The sequence below is a fragment of the Primulina eburnea genome, chromosome 16 (assembly GCF_022965805.1).
Source record: "Primulina eburnea isolate SZY01 chromosome 16, ASM2296580v1, whole genome shotgun sequence".
In the NCBI taxonomy this organism is placed as follows: Eukaryota; Viridiplantae; Streptophyta; class Magnoliopsida; order Lamiales; family Gesneriaceae; genus Primulina; species Primulina eburnea.
Genome location: NC_133116.1, coordinates 8,830,856 through 8,857,826, shown reverse-complemented (window position 1 = coordinate 8,857,826; position 26,971 = coordinate 8,830,856). Strand labels below are relative to the sequence as shown.

The 26,971-nt window shown below is 37.7% G+C and overlaps 1 protein-coding gene and 2 long non-coding RNA genes across 6 annotated transcripts; all 3 read left to right on the top strand.

Annotated features, from left to right (window-relative positions):
- The first annotated feature begins 249 nt into the window (after nucleotides 1-249).
- LOC140816178 (LEAF RUST 10 DISEASE-RESISTANCE LOCUS RECEPTOR-LIKE PROTEIN KINASE-like 2.1) lies at nucleotides 250-25,357 on the top strand. 4 transcript variants are annotated; one of them, XM_073175260.1, is made up of 3 exons: nucleotides 250-1,176; nucleotides 23,970-24,005; nucleotides 24,119-25,357. In XM_073175260.1, exons 1-3 carry the CDS (start codon nucleotides 423-425, stop codon nucleotides 25,255-25,257), a joined length of 1,929 nt encoding a protein of 642 aa, XP_073031361.1. In that variant the 5' UTR covers nucleotides 250-422; the 3' UTR covers nucleotides 25,258-25,357. The 4 variants fall into 4 exon arrangements, with proteins under 4 accessions (XP_073031361.1, XP_073031360.1, XP_073031364.1 ...); XM_073175259.1 differs by having other exon boundaries at nucleotides 251-1,176; nucleotides 23,958-24,005; XM_073175263.1 differs by lacking the exon at nucleotides 250-1,176 and adding an exon at nucleotides 22,857-23,783.
- On the top strand, nucleotides 4,465-7,404 carry LOC140816180 (uncharacterized). The gene is made up of 2 exons (XR_012114489.1): nucleotides 4,465-5,084; nucleotides 7,182-7,404. It is a non-coding gene; the product is annotated as an uncharacterized lncRNA (long non-coding RNA).
- Nucleotides 8,964-13,137, top strand: LOC140816179 (uncharacterized). Its single transcript, XR_012114488.1, has 2 exons — nucleotides 8,964-10,817; nucleotides 12,915-13,137. It is a non-coding gene; the product is annotated as an uncharacterized lncRNA (long non-coding RNA).
- Nucleotides 25,358-26,971: the final 1,614 nt, after the last annotated feature.

Genomic DNA, 26,971 nt, shown 5'->3' with positions numbered 1-26,971 from the left:
AATTTTGTTAATTATGAAATTGTATTTTTACTCACGTAACTTGCATGTTTTCTTTAGTCATTTTGCGATGAATTTTTATTTCTAATAATGTAATTTTTATTTTTATTTTTTTACTCAAATCCATCGTGTCTTCTCATAAAAAAATGGATCAAAAATACAAAATTTAAAATCAAAAATGAAAAAAAAAATAAATTACACGAGTAAAAATACGAATATGTTGTTACAAAAATACAATTTATAGGACTTAAAATATAAATTTTCATTCAGAATTTTGGAGGTACTTCAAAGTTCCGCGTACAAAAACACATGACCTAGTCAACCCACTTCATACACCAGAGTTAAATTGCTTTTTCTTTAAGATTATGATAATTTTTGTTTCGAATTAAAACTCGAGAGATTTTGATCCGGTGAACCCAAAAACCATGCATGATTTCTTCATATATTTGAGCTTCTGTATATTCTGTCTCATCATCTTATCCGAAAGATCTTCCGGCGCCGATTACGGATATGAAGCCTGCAACGTACCGGTCCTTTGTGGTGGCCTGAACATAAGCTTTCGGTTCTATATTCAAGGCCTGCAGGAAGCCTACTGTGGATTCCCTGGATTTATGCTAAACTGTAGCGATCTTGGATCCCCAGTTCTTGAATTACCCGGAAACGAATATGTAATCGAGGGAATTTCTTATACAAACCGGAAATTTCGTGTGATTGATTCAGCTGTTTTAAACTCAAATTCCAGCAGCTGTCTCCCAGGAATTAGAAACAGCACGCTTTATACGCAGCCCCAGTTCGATTATGTAGATGTAACACATCTCCGTCTGTTCGGAGACTGCCCGAAGACGTTAACTAATGATCTGTCTAGGTACCAGGTTGACTGCGGTAACTGGGACTTGGCATTGTATGATGATGGTAGAGATGAAAACTTGATCAGAATTGCGCTGGAAGATTGCCCAAGAAACGTTCTGGTGCCGGTGGATGGGGCCGGCCAATCGGGCGGTGGAAACGGTGGAATTGGAGATGTCCTCGAGGTTGCGAGTAAGGGATTTGATTTGAACTGGACATCAGCCGATTGTGACGCATGTGAAATAAGTGGTGGGCGTTGTGGATTTAATGAAACTTTATACAAGTTCATATGTTTCTGCCCTGACAGGTCTCATTCCGCGAGTTGCCTACGCGGTAAGTAATTTTTCCCTTTTCTTGGATGTTTATTTACTAACCAAAATACGTTTAACAAAGCAAAAACTGGTAATTGGTGGTCTCCTTTCGTGCATAACGCAGACTCTTGTCGGTTGATTCTAATATTGTCACTATTTTTCTACTTCATGGGTCTCATTTACGAGTATAAAATTCAACAAAATAATATTGAAATAAAATTTATAACATTTCGTTTTCAACTGTTCTTAAAATAAACAATCACAACAGTAACTTAAAACTCGTCTGATAGCAAAATATTTCAAATTTAAAATGAGATCTCGGAGTCGATGATCTCAACACACACTTATACAACTCAAAAAAATCCTTGAAAAAGCTAATTTAATATTTGAACGTATATCTATGAATGTGTGTGTGTATATATATATATATATCCATGAAAAAATATTACTTTTTATGCTAAGAGTATTACTTTTTATTGTGAATATCGGTAAGGTTGACCCATCGCACAACTAAAGATTAATGAGACCGTCTCACAAGAGACCTACTCATTAAACTATCAAATAATGTTATGCTTAACGGGCATAAAATCTCGAAAACCAATGTGTTTTATATCATAAAGTAAAACTATTGTCTTTACAATATCTCAAAATTAATTTTATTTGGTGGGTCTTCCATAAAGATGTTCCAAGTCCAACTACCGTGTGTGTAGCACAAACAACTGTTCCAAAAGTAGACCACCGAAATATAAAAATCTTGGCTCCATTTCCATTTTCTCGTCTATGTATGGCCTTTTCCAATTTGTCAGTCTTTTCCTTCGTATTTCATCCTTTGCTTCTCAAATTTTGTGATGCCAACAAGTGCCCCAAATACTTCCCTTGTAAAGATCTTGGGACACCGGAGTATCCCTTCATCGAGCTCGACCGGCCCCCGACTGCTGGATTATCGAGGTTGATTGTAATTCTTCTTCGACACCAGGAAAACTTGATGTGGTACGAAGTTATGAAACTAAATATCTCGTCCGATGAATATGTCCGAGTCCGAGACACAATGCTACAGTCTCATTCGGATAACCGTAGCTGTTATACTTGCGAAAATCTCTCTCTCCCTCACCACCCTCTTCAAATGTAATGTAACTTCCACTCATAGCAAAGGCATGGAAGATTATCTTGAAAATTACAAAAAAAAATAAAAAAATACTCGGGTTGCAAAGACTTTACAGTATATTAATTATAGACTGATCTCCTTCTCCCTTCATAATGTTGGTCGATTCAACTGCCTATAAAAGCTACTGAGGATTCGAGTGATGACCAGTTCAAACTGCTAACTTATGAACATACCATTTCGATCCAACTAAAGGTCGGTTTGTTGTTAATTACTTGCAAAATGAACCAATTCTTGCCATGAATCGTTTGTTACGATTCAATTGTTTATTACCTTTTTTTATTTCTCATTGAATCGTTCTGCTTTTAGATCTTTCAACTTATCGGTCCACTAAGAAAAAGGATCTGCTTAATTCTGGTTTACTAGCACAAACACTGAAGATTTGTCTTGCCTAAAAAGAGAAAAATAGGATGGTGATTAGGAAGTTTACTAATAGATGATAGACAAATTGTTTGCCTAATTATTTTGAGTTTAATTTGGACGTGTCAATATAAATTGCACTAACTTGTGCGGAAAACCAATAAATCTAACTTTTAAAATTCACGAACACTATGCATAGTAAACTTGATAGTTCGTTATAATCTCCTAAACAAATACAACAAAACCAAAGAAAAGACGATGGAATTTTACGACATAAAATCCGAACACGATTGTATATTTACAAATCAGCAGAAAATTACACAACATGAAATCATAATCAAATAGTACTAAAGTATGACTTAAAAATATTCTTAATGCTAAATCCTGGAAAAAAAAAAACTTGAGTTATGACTAAGATTTCTGTAGGGAGTTGCCAACGTTTGTGCGAGATGTGTGTGTTTTTCGTTTCTGTCGATCTTCTTCTTTTCTTCTGATCTTTTGGGCGGTTCTTCCCACTGCCCGACTACTACATGATTTTGCTCTCTGTGATATCTTCATGTTTGTATATACGTAGTTTGATTTATTCAAATCAATTCAAAACTGATGAGGTCTTATCTACTATTGTCACCTCTTTCTTCTGCGATTTGGACTTGACCAATTTTGGACCTAATTAAAATATAGTCCCAACACAAATAAAATTATTTAACCCCACAAATGTTTAGGATTGATGAACCATAGAAATAATTTTCTTTTAAAGACAATTTATGTAATTTGATGTACTTTTTGTTGAGATATCTATATGTTAGAACCAAAGAAAAAACACGGACAAGATCAACATGGATAACTGCGCATAGCTCTAGCCTAAGAGTCCTGGTTATAAGATTAGAAATGAAGTGTCCTAGTGCTGCAGTATAGATACGATTCGTTATAGTCTTGATTGTTGCTATAATACCATATAGTGTAGCGAGAGTCGGGGTGGAGAGCACTAGAGCTCGAGAGCGTGAGAGAAAGAGTCGAGCGCGAGAGCTTGGAAGCGTAGAATACGAGAGCTCGGGAGTGTGGATCGAGATCTTTTCTCTTGCAGTCTGTGTGTGTAAAAATTTTCATCTTTGTTCAATTCAGTTAAATCCAATTTCTTTTGTATTGTTCGATATCAAGGTTGTTTCTATAACATCCCCAGCTCAATTTGTGGTTCTCTGACAGGGGTGTGCAATCGGTCTATAAGGTTATCGACCGAATCGAATAGACCTTTAATCGATTTTATTTTCGAATAACCGAACTGATCGAAATATTCATAGAAACCGAATTAACTGAACCAATTTCAAGTCGGTTATTTTGGTTACCGACTGAAATAACCGATATTTTTTAAAATATGTGAATTTTAACACACACACAAAAGAAAACGATAGAATGCTTATAAATAACAAGAAACATATTGAACAAAAAATATCAATAAAATATTGAAGATAAATCATTAGATGAATGAGCTTTCTTCTGATGTATGAAAAGTTGAGTTTCTTTCTAATATATTTTAAATGTCTATATACAATTTAAATTAATATATATACCAATTCGGTTAATTCGGTTTAACCGAATTTTTCAAATTAAAACCGAAATTGAACCGAATTAACCGATTGTTTAAAATTTCAAAACTGAACGTGTAACGTCCCGAAAATTTGAAGGTACACGTGAACCACGTGCATGCAAATTATTAAATTCCTTTGGTATTTTATTAAATTGTTTTAAAGCCTAAAATGCATGTTTCTTTTTAATTATTTTTATGCATTTTATGCGTAATTCATGCATGATATGATTTAATTCATGAAATTTTAGAAGTTCATGCATTAGGGTTTCTAGATGCATTTCACGCCCGAACGAGGAACGGAAACCGGAGAATTTTCAGGAAAATTATTTTAATATATGATTAACTTTTATAAATTAATATATTGTGTTTTAAGTTGATTTTTCAAATAATGGGATTTTACCGGGTATTCTTATCCGCAGGACTTTATTTTTAACGGTATGCGAATTTTACCGAATCGAGAGACTTTTTAAGGGTTCGACTAATATTTTCAAAATGCTTTCCAACACAAAATATTTTTCGGGAGTGTATTTGGATTTATTGGGCCTACTTTTAAGCTTATTGAGCTTAAAATTCTTTTAAAATTTTTAAAATGCAATTTTAGGCCCATCAATTAATTATTGTCAACATAATTAGCACTAAATGGCTCCCTAAACGTTTCCACTAACTTAATCACCCTCCACTCAACCGCCCACCCCTTCCACTCACAATCATTCTCGTTCATTGTTGCTGCAAAGAGTTTCGGTGCTTCCATTTTTCATTTCAAGCAAGGATTCTCCCCTTCGGCCGTGTGTCATCGATCGATTGTCCAATAATAATCACCAAGGCACGCCCCCGTACTTTTATTTCTGCATCACATGCGTTGTATATTTGCTGTTATAGGTGTATGTATTATCCATGAGTTATTCTTGTTTTAACCGAGAGCGTGGAGGATCTTCGGTTTTTGTTCATGGCATGCATTCTTTTAATATTACTCACGCTTTCTGAATTATGGTGCAAGGGGCTGCTGTATTAGGATGGAAAGGGGCTGTACAGATCTTGGTTGTTGAGGTTTAGGTACTGGTGTGTGCAGCTGGGTCGAGATCAGCAAGGTTGCAAGGGCCGATCATATTTTTTTGGTTTGTGCGAGGTGGAGTGCTCGATCGCGTTTTCCATGTTCTGGCCGCGTGAGGGCCTTCTCCAGCCCTGTACCAGACCATGGTGGGTCTGAGTTGGGGTTTGGAATGGCTCAAACCGTGCTAGAGGGGACGGAAACATCGTTCGAGCCAAGGGAAGAGGGGTGAGCCGAGGTAGGAGCTGTTGATGAGTCTCGGTTCATAGAAGGGAGCAAGGTGCATGGGACGAGTTGCTTGGTTCTGGTAGGTTTTTAAAGGTCTGGTCAAGGTCCTAGAGGTCTTGGTTCGGGGCTAGAACAGCTGGTGGTAGGTAAGAAACATGATAATGGGAAGATAAGGGAAATAAGGTGCCAATTAAGGGAGGGCCGATAATAATAGTGTTTTCTGGAATTATCAGCCGTGAGATCATAGGCATGATATTAAATTTTAGGATCATTTAACTGTTTTTAAGATATGGTAACAAGTTAGGAAAAATTCGATTAAGTTTCGAGTTGATTTGGGTTAAACTCGGAACTCCGGTCCAAGTTTTAAAACAATTTGGTTAAGTTATGAAATAGGCTCGAGTTTACTTCTAGGGATGCTTTTAATTATGTTTTGAGACATTTTTAAGAGTTTGGTAAGTTTCGGATCAAAATAATGAGTTTTAGATTTATCCGGGATTTAGTCGCCGCATGAAACGTTAATTAAAGAATTAAATTGAAACGCTTAGATTTAAGCTTAATAAAATTATGGAAAATTTTATTTAAGTTCAAAGAATTATTAGAAGTCTAAGTTTTTAATTTGGGAATTTTATGATAAGGTTTGGTTTAATTCGGGATTTAAACGTATTAATATGGTATAGTTAAAGATTAATTTTTAAGTCATTGATTTAAGCCAAATAAAAATATGGGAAAGTTCATGTAGGCTTAAATAATTATTTGGGACATGCTAGAGTCAATGGAATTAAGAAAATGTCAAAGACGTGAAATTTTACGTCTAGGGAGAAAACGGTAATTTTTGGGTTTACAAGGGCAAAATGGTCATTTTGCACCCGGGGTGAGATGTTGGTCCTGGCAGCGCCCTGAGCACAAATTTACTATATTTTAAAGGTTTATGCATCATGATCACGATTTTTAGATTTTATGAAAATATACGTTGCATGCTTGGTTTAAATGAAAAATTACGTATATGCATGTTTTTATTAAGTGGTGAATATGATGATGTTTTTGAAGGATGGGAGTTGGTTGTGACTGACGATGTATATGTATACGATGATATGATTGGAGATATCGTGAGGGAAAAGGCCCCAGAGGGAGCCCGTTTACGGGAGAAGGCCCCAGAGGGAGCCCGACGATCGTATTTCCATTGACATGATATGATGAGCTGAGGCCCGGGCTCAGTGGGCGGGTAATGCTGTCGCTGATGTCCCCTGCCGCCGGGTACCACGGTTTTTATAGATGGATCCATCGATAGAGCTGATATGATAGAGCTGATACGAAAGTCACAACTAATGAACTGAATTCAATTAAAAAGAAAATGTATACGTACATGATGACATGAGATGACATGCTTTAATACTATATGATTTTACACGACACGTTTATGTATATGATGACATGAGATGACATGCTTTGAGACGATATGATTTTACATAACACGTTTACATTAAGCTTTTAAGTTCTTTAAAGGTATGTTGGCATTAAGCTTTTTAAGTTCATGAAAGATATGTTGAGTATGATATTTTTCACTGTTATGTGCCTGTATATGTACTTGTTATTCCTGGTACAGGCGTGTTGAGTCTTTAGACTCACTAGGCGTGTGTGATGCAGGTGAGCTAAATGTGGAGGAGACTGGAGGTGCCGAACTCTGAGTAGGCAGACTTGGTGGGTGACACGACCCGAGGACCCCATGTTTTCCGCATTACGATTATTGAGATTGAGAGGATATTAATATTTTTATACGTTGATGAATTTAAGATTTTTACTTGTTTATGTTTACGTATGATTTTGGATGAGTTTGGTTAATTTAAACTACGGTATTTTTACTGTCAAATATTTAGGATCATTTTTAAATATTATTTCGAAAATGCGAGCTGTATAAAAAAAATATTCCGCATTTTTTCAAAAATTAGTAGACGTTTCAGTTGGTATCAGAGCCAGGGTCCTGTATAGGGTTGTGCTACCGCCATCTTCTGTCGCTCACTCTTCAGAGCCTCAAGTCCGTAAGCTTTTATGATTTAAATGTTTTTAATGCTATCACCTGCATGTTTACATGATATATGCTTCACAGTACAAGTTTATCTGTCGTTATGTTTTTGAGATTAGATGATTTAAAATTTTTTTTGCATGTTACGACCTGAAACGAGAAATTATATGATTTTCATGCATGCTGGTTTTGTGGTGAAATTAGACATGAATAAGAATTTTGCTATTGGGCGTTAAGAGAGGTCGGTAATGATTTGTCTATATTAATTTCGGTTATTAGTACTGATGTTCTACTCGTGAGTCATAAGCTAAACTTGATAATTATGAATGCTTTCGGGACTTGTAGATTTTCTAAGAAATTATTGATAGTTTGTGATTACTAGTTGAGTTAAATTTTGAGGATTTCATGTAAGGATTAATGATTCAAAAAATACGACGATCTTTGAAAGTATAAAAACCTATAATTTATTTAGGATGCATGCTCTACCTAATGGGACCTAAGGATTGAATTGCATGGATTGAGAATTTTAAGGACCTAACTGTATTAACCAATAATTTGAAGACCTAAGTGCAACAATAAAAAAATTCTAAGGGACTATTTCGAATTTACCAAACTTTGGGATTAAATTTTTAGTTTTGGGAATTTTAAGGTTTAATGAGACCAAGTCGAAATTTTATGGGGACAAAAAAAAAAGAAGCAAATTTCGAAGAGTTGCAGGGTCAAAATTGTAATCTTCGAGAACTTTAAGGACCAAATTGCAAATTTTGAAATTTTTGAGGGTTAAATTCGAATTTTTGAGGAACACCTGAGTTAAATCAGTAATTTTCGAGGTTATGAGAATTGATTTTGGGTATAATAAGATTACAACTATTGAACTTTATGCTACGAGAAACCTATAAAATGGGATTATGAACGCCAAGAATTTATGGGTAATTGTTGGATTCTCGAGAATAAGGACAAATCAGATAATATTCGAGGAAAGTAAGAACTAATCTTGCAATTTTTAAGAAATTTGGGGTCTAGTTTAGCAGTAAGTGAGAATTGAATGGTTTAAATGATAGGAATTTTCGGTGATTTAGGCTTGAAGGAAATTTAGAACTTTTAGATATCTGAGTTATAATGTTATAAGAAATGTTAATTAAGGACATTGTAGGATGAATCAATCTTGGGCTTGAAAAGTTAAGCGTTTGTGAAATAATGTTGTGACAATTTAAGGTAAAGTTGATTGGTTAGTTAAGTTATAAGAATAGACATTGAGTTCACAAGTTTTTGGGAACTTAAGTTTGATGTGTCTTAAGTTTTAGTCATGATCTTAACAGTTAAGATTATACATTGTTGGAATTTAATTTTTCTAGAAAGTTGGGTATGATCGATGGTTGGGTTATTTGATAGACGCATAAGATGTGAGGTAGACACCTTGTCTTGAGAAATTTTTGAAAGCCATTAAGAAACTTGGAATTAAGTAGATATATGTATTGGAATTGTGTTATCTAAAAACTATTTGGGTTATGTAAGTAAATTACAAGTTTATGAGATAACTGTTCAAACGAAAATTTTGGGTGAAATAAAAACGAAAAGGGAATTAGTTGTGTTCAACATAGGTTACCAATGGACGAATGTTAAGATTTTTATCGAATAAGAAATCTAAAATCTTGATATGATAATTCTAGAATTCTTTGGGTTATAAGTGAAGTTGATTTATTAGAGTTAGTCCAACATTAACATGTGATGATTTAGTAAGTTTTATACGCTAGAATTAATTAAGCATTGATGATACGTAAGAATGCGACATTTGTTCCAATGAGGAAAGTCCAGAGTCTTAGGGCTCAACTATATTGTAATTGGGAAGAGAATAGTTTAAGCATGTAATTGATACTAGAAAGGTTTTATTATAAGGTAGAAGATCGATATTGTATATTTTGAGATTTATGAGTTGACGTTACTCGAGGATTAAGATTTACAATAATTTTATAATTGGGATGTACTTGTAAATAATTAAATTACGTAAGGTTGGTGCCGTAAGATGAAGATTTGATTCAAGGATCTTAGGCTAATATCATTATGAGGTTGAGATAAAGTTTAACTTTTAAGTGCATCACCGAGGATAAAAGTCGGTCATTAAATTTTGGGATAAGATTTTTCAAGTTGAACTGCAGAAATGCTAATATAATAGGTCAATTAACATCATGGGTACAGTATAAGAAAGTAAGACGCAATAAAATTCGGACTGCCATTTTTAATATTCGGAAGTTTAAGAAAAGTCAACATTTGAGGACATAGTAGAATAAAACTAAGTCGCCATAAGTCGTGTTAAGTTGCGATTCGCAATCAAGGATTCAGCATGCAATTTAATTAGAATTGAGGAGACGTAAGGACAACTCAACACTTATTTTATCAGAGTAGCACAACGGAAGCGTAGACTATTGGGATTCTAGAATTAAGAGTTTAAACTTTTTGTTTGACGAGAGTAAGCGAATTTCGAGGACGAAATTCAATTTAAGGGGGGAAGATTGTAACGTCCCGAAAATTTGAAGGTACACGTGAACCACGTGCATGCAAATTATTAAATTCCTTTGGTATTTTATTAAATTGTTTTAAAGCCTAAAATGCATGTTTCTTTTTAATTATTTTTATGCATTTTATGCGTAATTCATGCATGATATGATTTAATTCATGAAATTTTAGAAGTTCATGCATTAGGGTTTCTAGATGCATTTCACGCCCGAACGAGGAACGGAAACCGGAGAATTTTCAGGAAAATTATTTTAATATATGATTAACTTTTATAAATTAATATATTGTGTTTTAAGTTGATTTTTCAAATAATGGGATTTTACCGGGTATTCTTATCCGCAGGACTTTATTTTTAACGGTATGCGAATTTTACCGAATCGAGAGACTTTTTAAGGGTTCGACTAATATTTTCAAAATGCTTTCCAACACAAAATATTTTTCGGGAGTGTATTTGGATTTATTGGGCCTACTTTTAAGCTTATTGAGCTTAAAATTCTTTTAAAATTTTTAAAATGCAATTTTAGGCCCATCAATTAATTATTGTCAACATAATTAGCACTAAATGGCTCCCTAAACGTTTCCACTAACTTAATCACCCTCCACTCAACCGCCCACCCCTTCCACTCACAATCATTCTCGTTCATTGTTGCTGCAAAGAGTTTCGGTGCTTCCATTTTTCATTTCAAGCAAGGATTCTCCCCTTCGGCCGTGTGTCATCGATCGATTGTCCAATAATAATCACCAAGGCACGCCCCCGTACTTTTATTTCTGCATCACATGCGTTGTATATTTGCTGTTATAGGTGTATGTATTATCCATGAGTTATTCTTGTTTTAACCGAGAGCGTGGAGGATCTTCGGTTTTTGTTCATGGCATGCATTCTTTTAATATTACTCACGCTTTCTGAATTATGGTGCAAGGGGCTGCTGTATTAGGATGGAAAGGGGCTGTACAGATCTTGGTTGTTGAGGTTTAGGTACTGGTGTGTGCAGCTGGGTCGAGATCAGCAAGGTTGCAAGGGCCGATCATATTTTTTTGGTTTGTGCGAGGTGGAGTGCTCGATCGCGTTTTCCATGTTCTGGCCGCGTGAGGGCCTTCTCCAGCCCTGTACCAGACCATGGTGGGTCTGAGTTGGGGTTTGGAATGGCTCAAACCGTGCTAGAGGGGACGGAAACATCGTTCGAGCCAAGGGAAGAGGGGTGAGCCGAGGTAGGAGCTGTTGATGAGTCTCGGTTCATAGAAGGGAGCAAGGTGCATGGGACGAGTTGCTTGGTTCTGGTAGGTTTTTAAAGGTCTGGTCAAGGTCCTAGAGGTCTTGGTTCGGGGCTAGAACAGCTGGTGGTAGGTAAGAAACATGATAATGGGAAGATAAGGGAAATAAGGTGCCAATTAAGGGAGGGCCGATAATAATAGTGTTTTCTGGAATTATCAGCCGTGAGATCATAGGCATGATATTAAATTTTAGGATCATTTAACTGTTTTTAAGATATGGTAACAAGTTAGGAAAAATTCGATTAAGTTTCGAGTTGATTTGGGTTAAACTCGGAACTCCGGTCCAAGTTTTAAAACAATTTGGTTAAGTTATGAAATAGGCTCGAGTTTACTTCTAGGGATGCTTTTAATTATGTTTTGAGACATTTTTAAGAGTTTGGTAAGTTTCGGATCAAAATAATGAGTTTTAGATTTATCCGGGATTTAGTCGCCGCATGAAACGTTAATTAAAGAATTAAATTGAAACGCTTAGATTTAAGCTTAATAAAATTATGGAAAATTTTATTTAAGTTCAAAGAATTATTAGAAGTCTAAGTTTTTAATTTGGGAATTTTATGATAAGGTTTGGTTTAATTCGGGATTTAAACGTATTAATATGGTATAGTTAAAGATTAATTTTTAAGTCATTGATTTAAGCCAAATAAAAATATGGGAAAGTTCATGTAGGCTTAAATAATTATTTGGGACATGCTAGAGTCAATGGAATTAAGAAAATGTCAAAGACGTGAAATTTTACGTCTAGGGAGAAAACGGTAATTTTTGGGTTTACAAGGGCAAAATGGTCATTTTGCACCCGGGGTGAGATGTTGGTCCTGGCAGCGCCCTGAGCACAAATTTACTATATTTTAAAGGTTTATGCATCATGATCACGATTTTTAGATTTTATGAAAATATACGTTGCATGCTTGGTTTAAATGAAAAATTACGTATATGCATGTTTTTATTAAGTGGTGAATATGATGATGTTTTTGAAGGATGGGAGTTGGTTGTGACTGACGATGTATATGTATACGATGATATGATTGGAGATATCGTGAGGGAAAAGGCCCCAGAGGGAGCCCGTTTACGGGAGAAGGCCCCAGAGGGAGCCCGACGATCGTATTTCCATTGACATGATATGATGAGCTGAGGCCCGGGCTCAGTGGGCGGGTAATGCTGTCGCTGATGTCCCCTGCCGCCGGGTACCACGGTTTTTATAGATGGATCCATCGATAGAGCTGATATGATAGAGCTGATACGAAAGTCACAACTAATGAACTGAATTCAATTAAAAAGAAAATGTATACGTACATGATGACATGAGATGACATGCTTTAATACTATATGATTTTACACGACACGTTTATGTATATGATGACATGAGATGACATGCTTTGAGACGATATGATTTTACATAACACGTTTACATTAAGCTTTTAAGTTCTTTAAAGGTATGTTGGCATTAAGCTTTTTAAGTTCATGAAAGATATGTTGAGTATGATATTTTTCACTGTTATGTGCCTGTATATGTACTTGTTATTCCTGGTACAGGCGTGTTGAGTCTTTAGACTCACTAGGCGTGTGTGATGCAGGTGAGCTAAATGTGGAGGAGACTGGAGGTGCCGAACTCTGAGTAGGCAGACTTGGTGGGTGACACGACCCGAGGACCCCATGTTTTCCGCATTACGATTATTGAGATTGAGAGGATATTAATATTTTTATACGTTGATGAATTTAAGATTTTTACTTGTTTATGTTTACGTATGATTTTGGATGAGTTTGGTTAATTTAAACTACGGTATTTTTACTGTCAAATATTTAGGATCATTTTTAAATATTATTTCGAAAATGCGAGCTGTATAAAAAAAAATATTCCGCATTTTTTCAAAAATTAGTAGACGTTTCAGAACGTACAAATTAACCGAACTGAAAAATTCGGTTCAGTCGGATAATTCGATTTAACCGAAATTTGCACACTCCTATTCTCAGATAACAAAATCATTGTGCAACAGAAATATGGCAAAAAAAAGGAAGAAAAAAAGGAGAAGGAATGTAAAATCCCGGATTTTATTTTATCACAATAATATTTTTGTATCAAGATTTTGGAGATTCTCAGGATTTGTGGTTTTTGGAACTCAAGGATTTAAATAATATCGTGTGTATTTTGTTTATCAGAATATTTGAGATTTATAGAAATATCAACCGGATAAAAATTTAAGCGAGAAGATAACTCAATCATGGAGCAAAAATCTTGAGGATTTGTCAAGGGATTTTCGAAAATTAGGGGAGAATATTAAGTGATTTTCGAAAATCGTAGATAAGGGAAAAGTCTACACGATAAAATGCAGCCTTGGAAAAAAAAATTTAAAAGTTCAGCTACCAGGATTTTAGGAAAAATAATCCAAATATTATTTTTGGAAAAATACCAATAATTTCGGATTTAAGTAAGCAAATTTATGGGATTTTAGAAATATAATTTTTATTATTTTAGGAAGTCAAAAATCTACCGAATATTGGGAATTAGACACAAAAGTCGAAATTTCACAGACTGGGCAAGGCTTAATTTCGAAAATTTGCTTGGATATAATTATATATTTTCGAAATTTAGGATAAGAATAAAGGTAGATTTGATCACGATTTTAGATAAAGATTTGATTCAGAATCAACGCGATTTGATACACGATCAGGATAGCAGCCAACCCCTATAAATAGGAGGGCATGGATCTCGAAAATTCACACCAATTCTCTCTCAAATTTTCGAGAAACACACCTAGTTTCTTAGGATTTTTCTCGTTCACGGCGAAGCGCTGCCGCAGTCCAGCCACCGGAGTTTTACGTTTTTCTTCAAGAAGTCTAAGGTAAGTGGGCTTGTTTTAAATTGTTGCATTTTTCGGTGCATGTATTTCGGTGCATGTAATTTTCGGTTTTATTAAATTTCGGTCGAGTACAACTCTTTTCTACCCCTTCTGGTTATGATTTCTGCATGAGTTTATGTTGACACTGTGAGGATCCGACTGGATATGGGAGGGAATCCCAACTATGACATGACCCTCATACGGTGGGGATATAACCGATTCGGCCTCGCCCCCTTAGAGGAATAAAAATTAGGGACTGACGTCAGTAAACCATTGAAAGTAGAGGAATCTCAGTGTCAAGTCAAGTATACGAATGTGATATGAGTCAAAGTATGCATGGTGTGTGTGTGTATATTTTCGAATTGTTATATGCATGTTGTTGTGTACTCGAACGGCCCCCACTTGCTGAGTATTTCCCAAAATACTCACCCCCCTTACACCTCCCCAGATAAAACTGAAGATAAATCAGAGGAACAGGTCGAAGAAGAGGAGTCGGACCAGTTTTGAGGCTGGTGAAATTATTATATTCGATTTATGCTGCAAGATTTAAGGATTTTAGTTGGTTTATTTTATTTGTAAACGCTTCCGCAATTTATTCAATTTATTCAGTTGTAAAGACAGTGGTTGTTTTTGGCGAATTTATGAAATAAACTGGTTTCGGTTTATACTGTGCTACGAGGCTTGTCGTTTTTCGATTTTGTGATTGATGAGCGACGCCGGTGTCAATCCCGAGTTTCGGGGCGTGACATTTTAGTGGTATCAGAGCCGCCAGGTTCATAATCCGAGTGGAAAAATCGAGTTTCAAAAAAAAAAAATTCGGAAATATTTTTCGGAAATTTTTCGGCCAAACAGCGCCTTAGGGAGACGCCGCGTTCTTCGCCGATTCCGGCCGTTGCCGATACCCGTTCGTCGAGCGGAGACCATTTCCAGAATCGTCTCGACGAAACGAACCAAAGCCCTCAACCAATTTTGGATTTCGCGTCCGTATGCGACGAGAATTTTAGATCTACCAATTCTCGTATAAACCCTAAATCGCCGATTTTTGTTTCGTTCAATTACCCTACCATTCGTACTCCGATTTTAAATTAAATTTTACCGAACGATATATGATCCATGGGTAACGTTTAGAACCAATCAATTTTAGGATCGGATCACGAAATCAAAAACCCCCAAATTTGAGATATTTAGCGAGTTGCGCACGTTTTCGGCCAAATTAGAAGATTTTCCGGCCGAATTTTGACGTTCCGTCACCGGTTCCGTGACCCTTACGCCGTCGCCGTCATACGCTTGTGCTCCGACCGTTATCCGACGAGTCAACCCGGCGAGTCAACTCGTCCGAATTCAGCGAGTCAACCCGCCGATTTTATTCTCCTATTTTCGGGAAATTTTTATTTTTCGAAAATATTTAAATTTCGATACCCTGCTCTATAAATTCTTGATATTTATTCTGTCCTATATTTTTATATATTCTGAGCATTTCCTTTCTTTATTGTTCCAGGAAATGACTCGTACGCGTCTCACCGCTCGTAAGAAAGTGACCCCTATTGCTCTCATCGAATCGATTCAGTTGGATGGTCACCAATCGTACGCGCACACCCGGAATATTATGAGTTCTAGCGGATGGGCCCTCAGGAACCATGAGAAAACCATTAGAAGGATGAGGGCTACCAACTTCAAGAGGAGACAACAGGTGGAGGACCTGACGACCAAGCTGGAGGTAAAAGAGAAAAGAATCAATGAGGTATTTGAAATGTTCCAGCTCGTCAACGAACATAATACCGAGCTTCAAGACTCACTAGTCACAGCACTGCGTCAAGCCAAGCAGGCAAGGGAGGAAATGGATAAGCGCATTACCGAGTTAACTGAAGCACGAAAGAGAGATAAGCTGAGGATTGACGAGTCATGGGACGTGGTCACGCAACTATCGGAGTGTAACCAAAAGTTTATCAAGGAGATAGACGAAAGGAAGGAAAGAGAAAAGGTGATCATTCAGAAGAAGGATGCGAACTGCGCACAAGTAAGAAGTGAGTTGGATATTGCGGTAGGAAGAATTCTGACACACAAGGAGCGGATTGAGGAGTTGGAGTCAGAAAATCAAGACCTCCAGATGCATCTTGCAGAGTTCTTGGACCCCGAGATGCCAGAACCCGAGGAGGAAGAAGCCCCACCTGATATGGCAGTGGGAAATGGCGAGATAGCAGATTAGGATATTTAGTGAACCAATTTTCTTTTGTTTCCGTTGTTGCTACATTTCTTTTGTTCAGTACATTTATCTATTTTTAGATTTGGTCATGTTCATTTATTTAGGTTGGTCTTGTTCATCTATTTTGAGAAATCAATAAAATATTTTATTTGTTCCATTGATTTCAATTTACTACTGCGCAATCTATTGCATAAAACCTACTCGTACAAATTCTTAGAACTTGCGATTGTAGGAAATGGCTGGCAGACCTCCAAGACAGAACCGCAACCCACGTTACGCTAACACTGATCGCGAGAACAGGCAGGAAAATGAGCAGGAAAATAGGCAAGAAAATCGACAAGAGAACGGACCACCACCTGCAGTCGGCCTAAGCCGAGCCGATCTAATGGCTATAGCCACCATAGTAGCGACCACACTGCAAGGGTTGGTAAACCCGAACGCTAATCAACCACCTCCTCCACCACCGCCGAATGGAGTCAAATTCCATTATGAGTCCCTTCGCAGAAACAGGTGCCCAACCTTCGAAGGGGATGCCGATCCTGAAGTTGGCCAGAGTTGGCTAAAGAATGTCGAGACTCAACTGCGACTGTTAGAAGTCCCTGAGGCACTCAAAGTGGATGTGGTGGTGCCTTTCCTAGAAAACAGAGCAGCTAAGTGGTGGGAAGCAGTCTCACCAGCCATGATCGCTACAGGACCAGTTACATGGCAGAACTTCCGGGAAACATTCCTGAGACAGTATTATCCGGCGGAAGTCAGATTGCAGAAATTGAGTGAATTTGAAAATCTCACTCAAGCCCCCGATATGTCAGTGGTGGAGTACACATCCCAGTTTAATGCCCTTGGGTCGTATGCTCCGGCAATCATGGCGGATGAAGTGTTGAAACTACACCGGTTTAAGAGAGGATTGAACAGTCGAATTCAGTCAGCCCTAGCAGTTTATCAGGCCGCCAATTTTTCAGATCTTATGGGCGCAGCTATCCGAGCTGAAACAGATATACGCCGCAGGGAGGGAGAGTTTAAGAACAAGCGCCCTCTTGCCAATCAGTCTGCACAGGGTGGACAGAAGTTCAGGAAACCGAACCAATCAGGCGGACCATCTTTAGGGCAAACCTCAGCAGCCAACTACCAAGGACCCAAACCGTGCCCAAAATGCGGTTTCAGACACCCCGGGGAATGTCGAAGGGCCAGTGGAGCGTGCTTCGGATGTGGAAAACCGGGACACCGAATTTCTGAATGTCCTACCGCCACCAATCAAGCAGCTGGGCCCAACAGGGGAACTGGGCAGAATGTGGGAGCTAACCCCAACAAACCAAAAGAGAATCAGCCTAACGCTAGAGTGTTTGCTATGACGCAAGAGGAAGCGGACGACGCAAACGATGTCGTGTCAGGTACCATATTTATTCAGCAAGTGCCTGCTTATGTGTTATTTGACTGTGGAGCTACCCATTCGTTTATGTCAAAAAGATTTGCTAAGAAGTTAGGATGTAAGCCTGAGAAACTAAACGAGCCCTTTCGAATAGCTACACCTACAAGTAGGGCCATTGAAACCCACGAAATTCACAGAGATTGTAAAATCAGTATCAATAATCAGACTTTTAGCGCCGACTTAATACAGTTGATCATGGTCGATTTCGACATCATCTTAGGGATGGATTGGTTAGCCAAAAACAATGCAATAGTAGATTGTAAAGGAAAGGAAGTCAAACTCCGAACCCCAGGTCAGGGAGAGGTCGTGTTTCACGGTAAATCCAAGAAACGAAAATCACTCCTTTCCGCTTCACAAGCATGGAAGGCCATGAAATCCGGAGAAGACATCTACCTAGCTATGGTCAGCGAGGTGCAAGGAGAAGTCGAACTGAGAATAGAAGACATCCCAATAGCATGTGAGTTCCCGGATGTCTTTCCAGAAGAACTCCCAGGGACAGTCCCGGACCGCGAAGTCGAGTTCGAAATTAATCTAACTCCAGGTGCAGCACCAATTTCCAAAGCACCTTACCGGATGGCACCAGCTGAACTCAAGGAGTTAAAAGAGCAACTCCAGGAATTGCTGGACAAAAAGCAAGTTCGACCTAGCGTGTCCCCATGGGGAGCACCAGTACTCTTTGTAAGGAAGAAAGATGGGAGCATGAGACTGTGTATCGACTACAGAGAATTGAACAAGATTACTATCAAGAACAGGTACCCTCTCCCGAGAATAGACGACCTATTTGATCAGCTTAAGGGAGCCGCCGTATTCTCTAAGCTAGACCTGAGGACGGGTTACCATCAATTGAAGGTCAGGGCAGAAGATATTCCCAAGACAGCCTTTCGGACAAGATATGTGCATTTTGAGTTCACAGTGATGCCTTTTGGACTGACCAACGCGCCTGCAGCCTTCATGGACTTAATGAACAGAGTCTTCAAACCGTTCCTGGATCAGTTCATAGTGGTATTTATTGACGACATTCTCGTCTATTCTCCCAGTGAAAAAGATCACGAAGAGCATCTCCGCATCGCACTACAGACTCTAAGGGAGAAAGAACTCTACGCCAAGTTGAAGAAATGTGAGTTCTGGCTGAAAAGTGTATCCTTTTTAGGGCACGTGATCTCAGAAGCAGGAGTATCAGTGGATCCCAAGAAAGTCGAGGCAATTACAGAGTGGCCAAGACCTAAGAACGCCACAGACATCAGGAGCTTTCTTGGACTGGCAGGCTATTACAGAAAGTTCGTTGAAGGTTTCTCTTCAATCGCCATACCACTGACTAGACTCACGCAAAAGAATTCCAAGTTCATCTGGGACGAAGGTTGCGAGAAAAGTTTTCAGACATTAAAAGAAAAGCTCGCATCCACGCCAGTACTAGTCTTACCCACGGAAGACAAGGAATTCACCATCTACAGTGACGCTTCTAAGGAAGGTTTGGGATGCGTACTAATGCAAGAGGGAAGAGTGATCGCCTACGCATCAAGGCAGTTGAAACCGCACGAACAGAACTACCCTACTCATGATCTGGAGCTAGCAGCGGTTGTCTTCGCCTTAAAAATCTGGAGGCACTATCTCTATGGTGCTAAGTGTGAAATTTTCACAGACCACCAGAGCCTCAAGTATCTGTTCACCCAAAAAGAACTAAACATGAGACAGAGACGGTGGATTGAACTACTGAAAGACTACGACTTGACTATAAGCTACCATCTGGGTAAAGCAAACAAAGTGGCTGATGCGCTAAGTCGGAAGGGCCCAGGAAAAGTGACCTTAGCTTCCCTCTCAGCCCAGCCATGTCTGCGGGAGATCGTCAAGTTAAACCAAGATCAAGACCCAGCACTGACCAAACTAAAAGATCAAGTCAGAGAAGGAAAGTCTCAAGATCATCGGGTTGATGACAAAGGGACCCTATGGATGAAAGGAAGACTGTGTGTGCCCGACAGTGACAACCTTCGTCAGGAGATAATGGCAGAGGCACATAAGTCGAAGTTCTCAGTCCATCCAGGCAGTACGAAAATGTACAGAGACCTCAAGAACAGCTTCTGGTGGAATGGCATGAAAGGAGATGTAGCTGAATTCGTCTCCAGATGTCAGACATGCCAGCAGGTCAAAGCAGAACACCAGCGACCTGGAGGATTACTGCAACCCCTGGAAATCCCTGAGTGGAAATGGGAGCATATTTCCATGGACTTTGTAGTGGGATTGCCGAAGTCCAGGCAAAGCTACGACGGTATATGGGTGATCGTAGACAGACTCACAAAGACTGCACACTTTCTACCCGTTCGTATGAATTACAGTCTCGATAAGTTGGCTTCGCTGTATATGGACAACATTGTGAGATTACATGGGGTGCCAGTGAGCATCCTGTCTGATAGAGACCCGCGGTTCGTCTCGCGTTTTTGGAAGAGCTTCCAAGGGGCCATGGGAACGAAAGTCACTCTTAGTACGGCCTATCACCCTCAAACCGATGGACAGACTGAGAGAACAATTCAGACCTTGGAAGACATGCTGCGAGCATGCGCCCTAGAATTCGGTAACCATTGGAGCACTCACCTGCCATTGATCGAGTTTGCCTATAATAACAGCTACCACAGCAGTATTGGGATGGCTCCATATGAAGCTCTGTATGGAAGGAAATGTCGGTCACCCCTATATTGGGATGAAGTGGGAGAGAAAGCCATAGTGGGACCTGAGCTTGTACAGATAACCATAGACAAGGTTACAGTAGTCCGAGAGAAACTCAAGGCAGCTCAAGACCGACAAAAGAGTTGGGCAGATCTGAAAAGAAGGCCAATAGAATTCAACGTTGGCGAGAAGGCCTATGTAAAAGTGTCGCCTATGAAGGGAGTTGTCCGATTCAGTAAAGCTGGGAAGCTAAACCCTCGCTATGTAGGACCCTTTGAAATTTTGGAAAGAGTGGGCACACTAGCATACAGATTGGCGCTGCCGCCAAACATGTCTAGAATTCATAACGTCTTCCATGTATCCCAACTGCGGAAATACATCTCAGATCCAAGCCACGTGTTGGAAGTAGAACCGCTCGTAATCGAAAGTAACTTGGGAGAAGAGCTGAAGTACGAAGAAGTTCCCATCAGAATTGTGGATTCCAAGGACCAAGCACTAAGGCGACGAGTCATTCCATACGTCAAGGTGCAATGGTCTAACCACACTGAAAGAGAAGCCACGTGGGAGCTAGAAGAAAATATGAGGAACCAATACCCGTATCTTTTCTCAGACCAAGCCAACTCAAGTTTCGAGGACGAAACTTCCCATAAGGAGGGAGGGATGTAAAATCCCGGATTTTATTTTATCACAATAATATTTTTGTATCAAGATTTTGGAGATTCTCAGGATTTGTGGTTTTTGGAACTCAAGGATTTAAATAATATCGTGTGTATTTTGTTTATCAGAATATTTGAGATTTATAGAAATATCAACCGGATAAAAATTTAAGCGAGAAGATAACTCAATCATGGAGCAAAAATCTTGAGGATTTGTCAAGGGATTTTCGAAAATTAGGGGAGAATATTAAGTGATTTTCGAAAATCGTAGATAAGGGAAAAGTCTACACGATAAAATGCAGCCTTGGAAAAAAAAATTTAAAAGTTCAGCTACCAGGATTTTAGGAAAAATAATCCAAATATTATTTTTGGAAAAATACCAATAATTTCGGATTTAAGTAAGCAAATTTGTGGGATTTTAGAAATATAATTTTTATTATTTTAGGAAGTCAAAAATCTACCGAATATTGGGAATTAGACACAAAAGTCGAAATTTCACAGACTGGGCAAGGCTTAATTTCGAAAATTTGCTTGGATATAATTATATATTTTCGAAATTTAGGATAAGAATAAAGGTAGATTTGATCACGATTTTAGATAAAGATTTGATTCAGAATCAACGCGATTTGATACACGATCAGGATAGCAGCCAACCCCTATAAATAGGAGGGCATGGATCTCGAAAATTCACACCAATTCTCTCTCAAATTTTCGAGAAACACACCTAGTTTCTTAGGATTTTTCTCGTTCACGGCGAAGCGCTGCCGCAGTCCAGCCACCGGAGTTTTACGTTTTTCTTCAAGAAGTCTAAGGTAAGTGGGCTTGTTTTAAATTGTTGCATTTTTCGGTGCATGTATTTCGGTGCATGTAATTTTCGGTTTTATTAAATTTCGGTCGAGTACAACTCTTTTCTACCCCTTCTGGTTATGATTTCTGCATGAGTTTATGTTGACACTGTGAGGATCCGACTGGATATGGGAGGGAATCCCAACTATGACATGACCCTCATACGGTGGGGATATAACCGATTCGGCCTCGCCCCCTTAGAGGAATAAAAATTAGGGACTGACGTCAGTAAACCATTGAAAGTAGAGGAATCTCAGTGTCAAGTCAAGTATACGAATGTGATATGAGTCAAAGTATGCATGGTGTGTGTGTGTATATTTTCGAATTGTTATATGCATGTTGTTGTGTACTCGAACGGCCCCCACTTGCTGAGTATTTCCCAAAATACTCACCCCCCTTACACCTCCCCAGATAAAACTGAAGATAAATCAGAGGAACAGGTCGAAGAAGAGGAGTCGGACCAGTTTTGAGGCTGGTGAAATTATTATATTCGATTTATGCTGCAAGATTTAAGGATTTTAGTTGGTTTATTTTATTTGTAAACGCTTCCGCAATTTATTCAATTTATTCAGTTGTAAAGACAGTGGTTGTTTTTGGCGAATTTATGAAATAAACTGGTTTCGGTTTATACTGTGCTACGAGGCTTGTCGTTTTTCGATTTTGTGATTGATGAGCGACGCCGGTGTCAATCCCGAGTTTCGGGGCGTGACAAGGAAACTTCAGATAAATTGATGCAAACTTGAAGTTAGCTGACAGTCACTAATAATTCATTACCTCATAATTCAACTTCTTGAATTTAATGATATGATGTTCAGTACACCTAAATATATAATGCATTTTCTTGTATGATTATCCAATTTTGTAGTTTTTTTAACTCATGTCACAAAGTCAAGGGTCAATTATGTAAACGACCCTCCAGTCAAGTTGATAATGACAGCGAAACTTGAGTGTTCTTGACCTCAATCTGACCATTTCAAACTAATTAAGCAAATAAATAAAAAACAATAATAATTAAAAAATTATATATATCATTTCAAGTTTTGTTTCAGATTAAATTATTTCTAAATTAATTTTATTTGGTTCGGTCTTCCGTAAAGTGTACCAAGTCAACTACGGCTGTGTTACAAAAGTAAGACCACCGGAATACAAAAATCTTGCCTCCATTTTCCATTTTTTTCTTCTCTGCATGGCCTTTCCCAATTTATTCGTGTTCTTCTTCGTATTCTATGCTCTGCTTCTCAACTTTTCCGATGCCAACAACTGCCCCAAATCCTTCCCTTGTTCAGAACTTGGGATCCTGGAGTATCCCCTCACCGGGCTCGAACGCCCCGACTGCGGGTTAATCGGGGTTGCTTGTAATACTTCGGTACCAATGTTTAAGATTGGGGATAAAGGGCCGTTCTACGATGTTTTGGATAATATTTCCGCAAATAAATATTTTGTTCGAGACCTATCCCTTCGGTATAATTTGGCTCGCAGTAGTTGTTTTTCTTTCAGCAGTCTTCCTCTCTATATTTCTCCCCATATTTCATTCGTAATATCCCCAAATCTCACCCTCTTCACATGTGACAAGCCTTTCTATGATAGGAGTGTGGAAGAGCATTTCAAAGATTACAAAAATTACTCGCAATGTTCAGGCTTTGATGTATATTATAGAAACCCAGAGGATGGAAATCCTACTAGTGGGGCTGATCTCCCTTTACGATGTCGTTCGATTCAAATGCCTGTGTGGAATCGTTCTTTGAATTGGAGTGATGGCTTGTTCAAACTGCTTGCTTATGAATTTGATCTCGAGTGGCATGTTGAACAAACTAAAGGTCGGTGTTATATATATGTTGTTCTTTACTTGCAAAAGGAACCAAATTTTATGCTTACATATAGAGTTGTTTTCTTGGTGAAAAATTCAATGCTGTTGTTTATTTTTGCTTCTTCTTGAGTAACCCTCCACTGGTTCGTTTGGGATATGCAATTAATAATTATTCTTACCTTAGATTTGGTTGCAGGAAACAAAAAGAAGATGAAAATAATAATAGCCGCAGGTATTGTCAGTCTGATTACCGTGTTTCCATCTTCTGGTTTCCATAACTTAGTTTTCTTCAGGTTAGACTTTCATTAGCATCTTAAATCTCAGTCATTACCTCGTTGCATGCAGGTGCAAGTGTGGCTGCTGTAACAGTAGCAGCTTCTTTCGTACTCGTTGTCTTCTTCAGGAAAAAATTGCTAAAATCACATGCCTTTCAAAAGACGTATGCAAAAAACCAAGTGGACATTGAACTTTTCTTGAAGAATCATGGCACTCTTGCACCCAAAATGTACAAATATTCATATCTCAAGAAAATAACCAATTCATTTTCCGAGAATTTAGGTAAAGGAGGGTATGGTATCGTCTACAAGGGTAAACTAGAAGATGGACGTCTCGTGGCTGTTAAAATCTTGAGTGAATCAAAAGGAAATGGAGAAGAGTTTATGAATGAGGTATCCAGTATTAGTAGAACTTCCCACGTCAACGTTGTTGCTCTCCTGGGATTTTGCTTTGACGGTTCGAAAAGAGCTTTGATTTACGAATTCATGCCCAATGGCTCACTCGAGAAGTTCATACCCAATACTTCTTCTTCAGCACTAAATTCTACGTTAGGAGTGGATAAATTGTTTGAAATTGTAGTTGGGATTGCTCGAGGACTAGAATACTTGCATCAAGGCTGCAACACACGCATTTTGCATTTCGACATAAAGCCTCACAATATTCTTCTTGATAAGGATTTTAAGCCAAAGATTTCGGATTTCGGCCTATCAAAACTGTGCCCCAACAGATCAAGCATTGTGTTAATGCAAGAGGCAAGAGGGACTGTGGGATATATTGCTCCAGAAGTATTTTGCAGGAATTTTGGCGAAGTCTCTCACAAATCCGATGTTTATAGCTATGGCATGATGGTTCTGGAAATGGTGGTTGGGAGGCAACAGCACAGCATTGATCATCAAGGTGAACGCTCGACTGAAATCTATTTTTCAGATTGGATATACAAGAATTTGGAACAAAATACAATTGAAAAATGTGTCGTTGGCAGCGATATTTCGCAAGAAGATGAAGGAAACACTGTGAAGAGAAGGCTGATAATAATTGGATTGTGGTGCATACAGACTGATCCCAAGAATAGGCCATCGATTATTGGTGTGATTGAGATGTTGGAAGCAAAACTTGAATCCTTGCAACTTCCACCAAGACCAAACTTGTCTTCTTCCCCAAGATTACCGTTTGTATATTCAAGTTCAGAATCGAAATCTCTATTATAAATCACATTGGCAATTGAACAGTTACTGGGAATGAGGTTGAAATATGATCTCTTTTGAGAAAATTCTTTAGTAAAAACATGTATGTTAGTTGAGCAACCGAAGTTTTATCATTCTACTAAAGTTAGTTTCATATTCCGAGTTGGAGACGTAACAAAAATTCTAACAAGTTTTGAGATTTATTTGGATCGATGAATTTCAAATCCATAATTAATTTAAATATTTTAACTTGTTTACATGGACAAAATACAAGTGAATTTCAAATCAACCTTATATTAAATCAAGTATTTTTAATTGTAATTTCATCATTTAAAATTCGTTTATCAAATGAATGTTTCCAAAATCAAATGTTTATTTTTCCCTCAAAATCAAATACATTAATCCGAACTCAACCTGGGTATTTCCCCGTCTCATTTAATATGCAAAGACTCTTGTGGTTCATTCTACTAGTGTTCCGATTTTTCCATCTCCATGGGTCCTACTTATTGTTTAATTCACACATGAAATTTAAAAAATTAAATAAAAAAATTATAAAGTTCATTTTAATTGATCTTAAATAATTAACTCTCCTGAACTAATACATTATGAGTGGAATATGTTGGAATTTTTGGGGCCATAAATGTAATTATAAATGTTTATATATCATCAATTAAATAAGTTATAAACTTATGTGGTCTAATTTAGAACAAGAATTGACTTGATGACTTAAATGTCATGATATTATTGTGTGGATGTCATATGTAATATTTCTGGTTTGTTGAGAGGCCAAATTAGAAATAATAATAAAACTTGTTTAATGACAAATAAATAATAATAGTTATGTTCCAATCTACATATAACGTTTCAAGTTTTGTATCTCATCAACAAAACTCTCTGACTTAAAGGAAATCTGCAGATTGAAGATCATCATCGAAAATTGATCGCAAAATCATGGATTCAGGTACACTTCCGCAATTATGATTATTTTGTTTGTGATTTCATATATTGGATAGAATTCATGGATTTTTGTTAGTTGAGATATGAAATCCAATTGATTTCTTCCATTGGTATCAGAATCATCTATTTCAAATTCTTAAGAAACTATTTTGCCTTCATTAATTGTTTCGATTTCACTCCAATCGGCGTATGATTATAATCTGAAATATCCGATCATGGACATGGTTTGTGCGGTGATTTGTGATGCAAATATTATTTTATTTGTTTTTTTCCCCCCAAAATTAAGTAGATCGATGCATAATTAATAAGGAAATAATCAGTGGAAACAAATTTTTTTCCCTCCAAATGATTGAATCGGTGCTGTTTGTTTTTCATGGAATGATTGCATCTTTTCCATATGCATTTGATAGTAAGAGCCTGATTATTATTTCAAATAATAATAATTTTGTTTTAATTTAGTTTAATAATCTGTCATATGTGTTCGGATTCTCTGGGTACGGTTCCCACAAGTGACTTTTGGGAATTGCAAATCAATGACCACGTTTTTTGGTGGAAACCGTTCTAACTTTTGATATTTTTTATTTTTATTTATTATGATAACTGCACTGATTTTTTGCCTGGAATTTATTAAAATTCATCGTGTTTACTCATGTTGAGTAAAATAATTTAATTGTTTTACTGTAATTGATTAAAATTTTGGACTGAATTCCATATATCTATTAATATCTAATATTTCAAATTAAATTAAATTTGAGTTATATGTCGTCAAAGTGGCAACTGT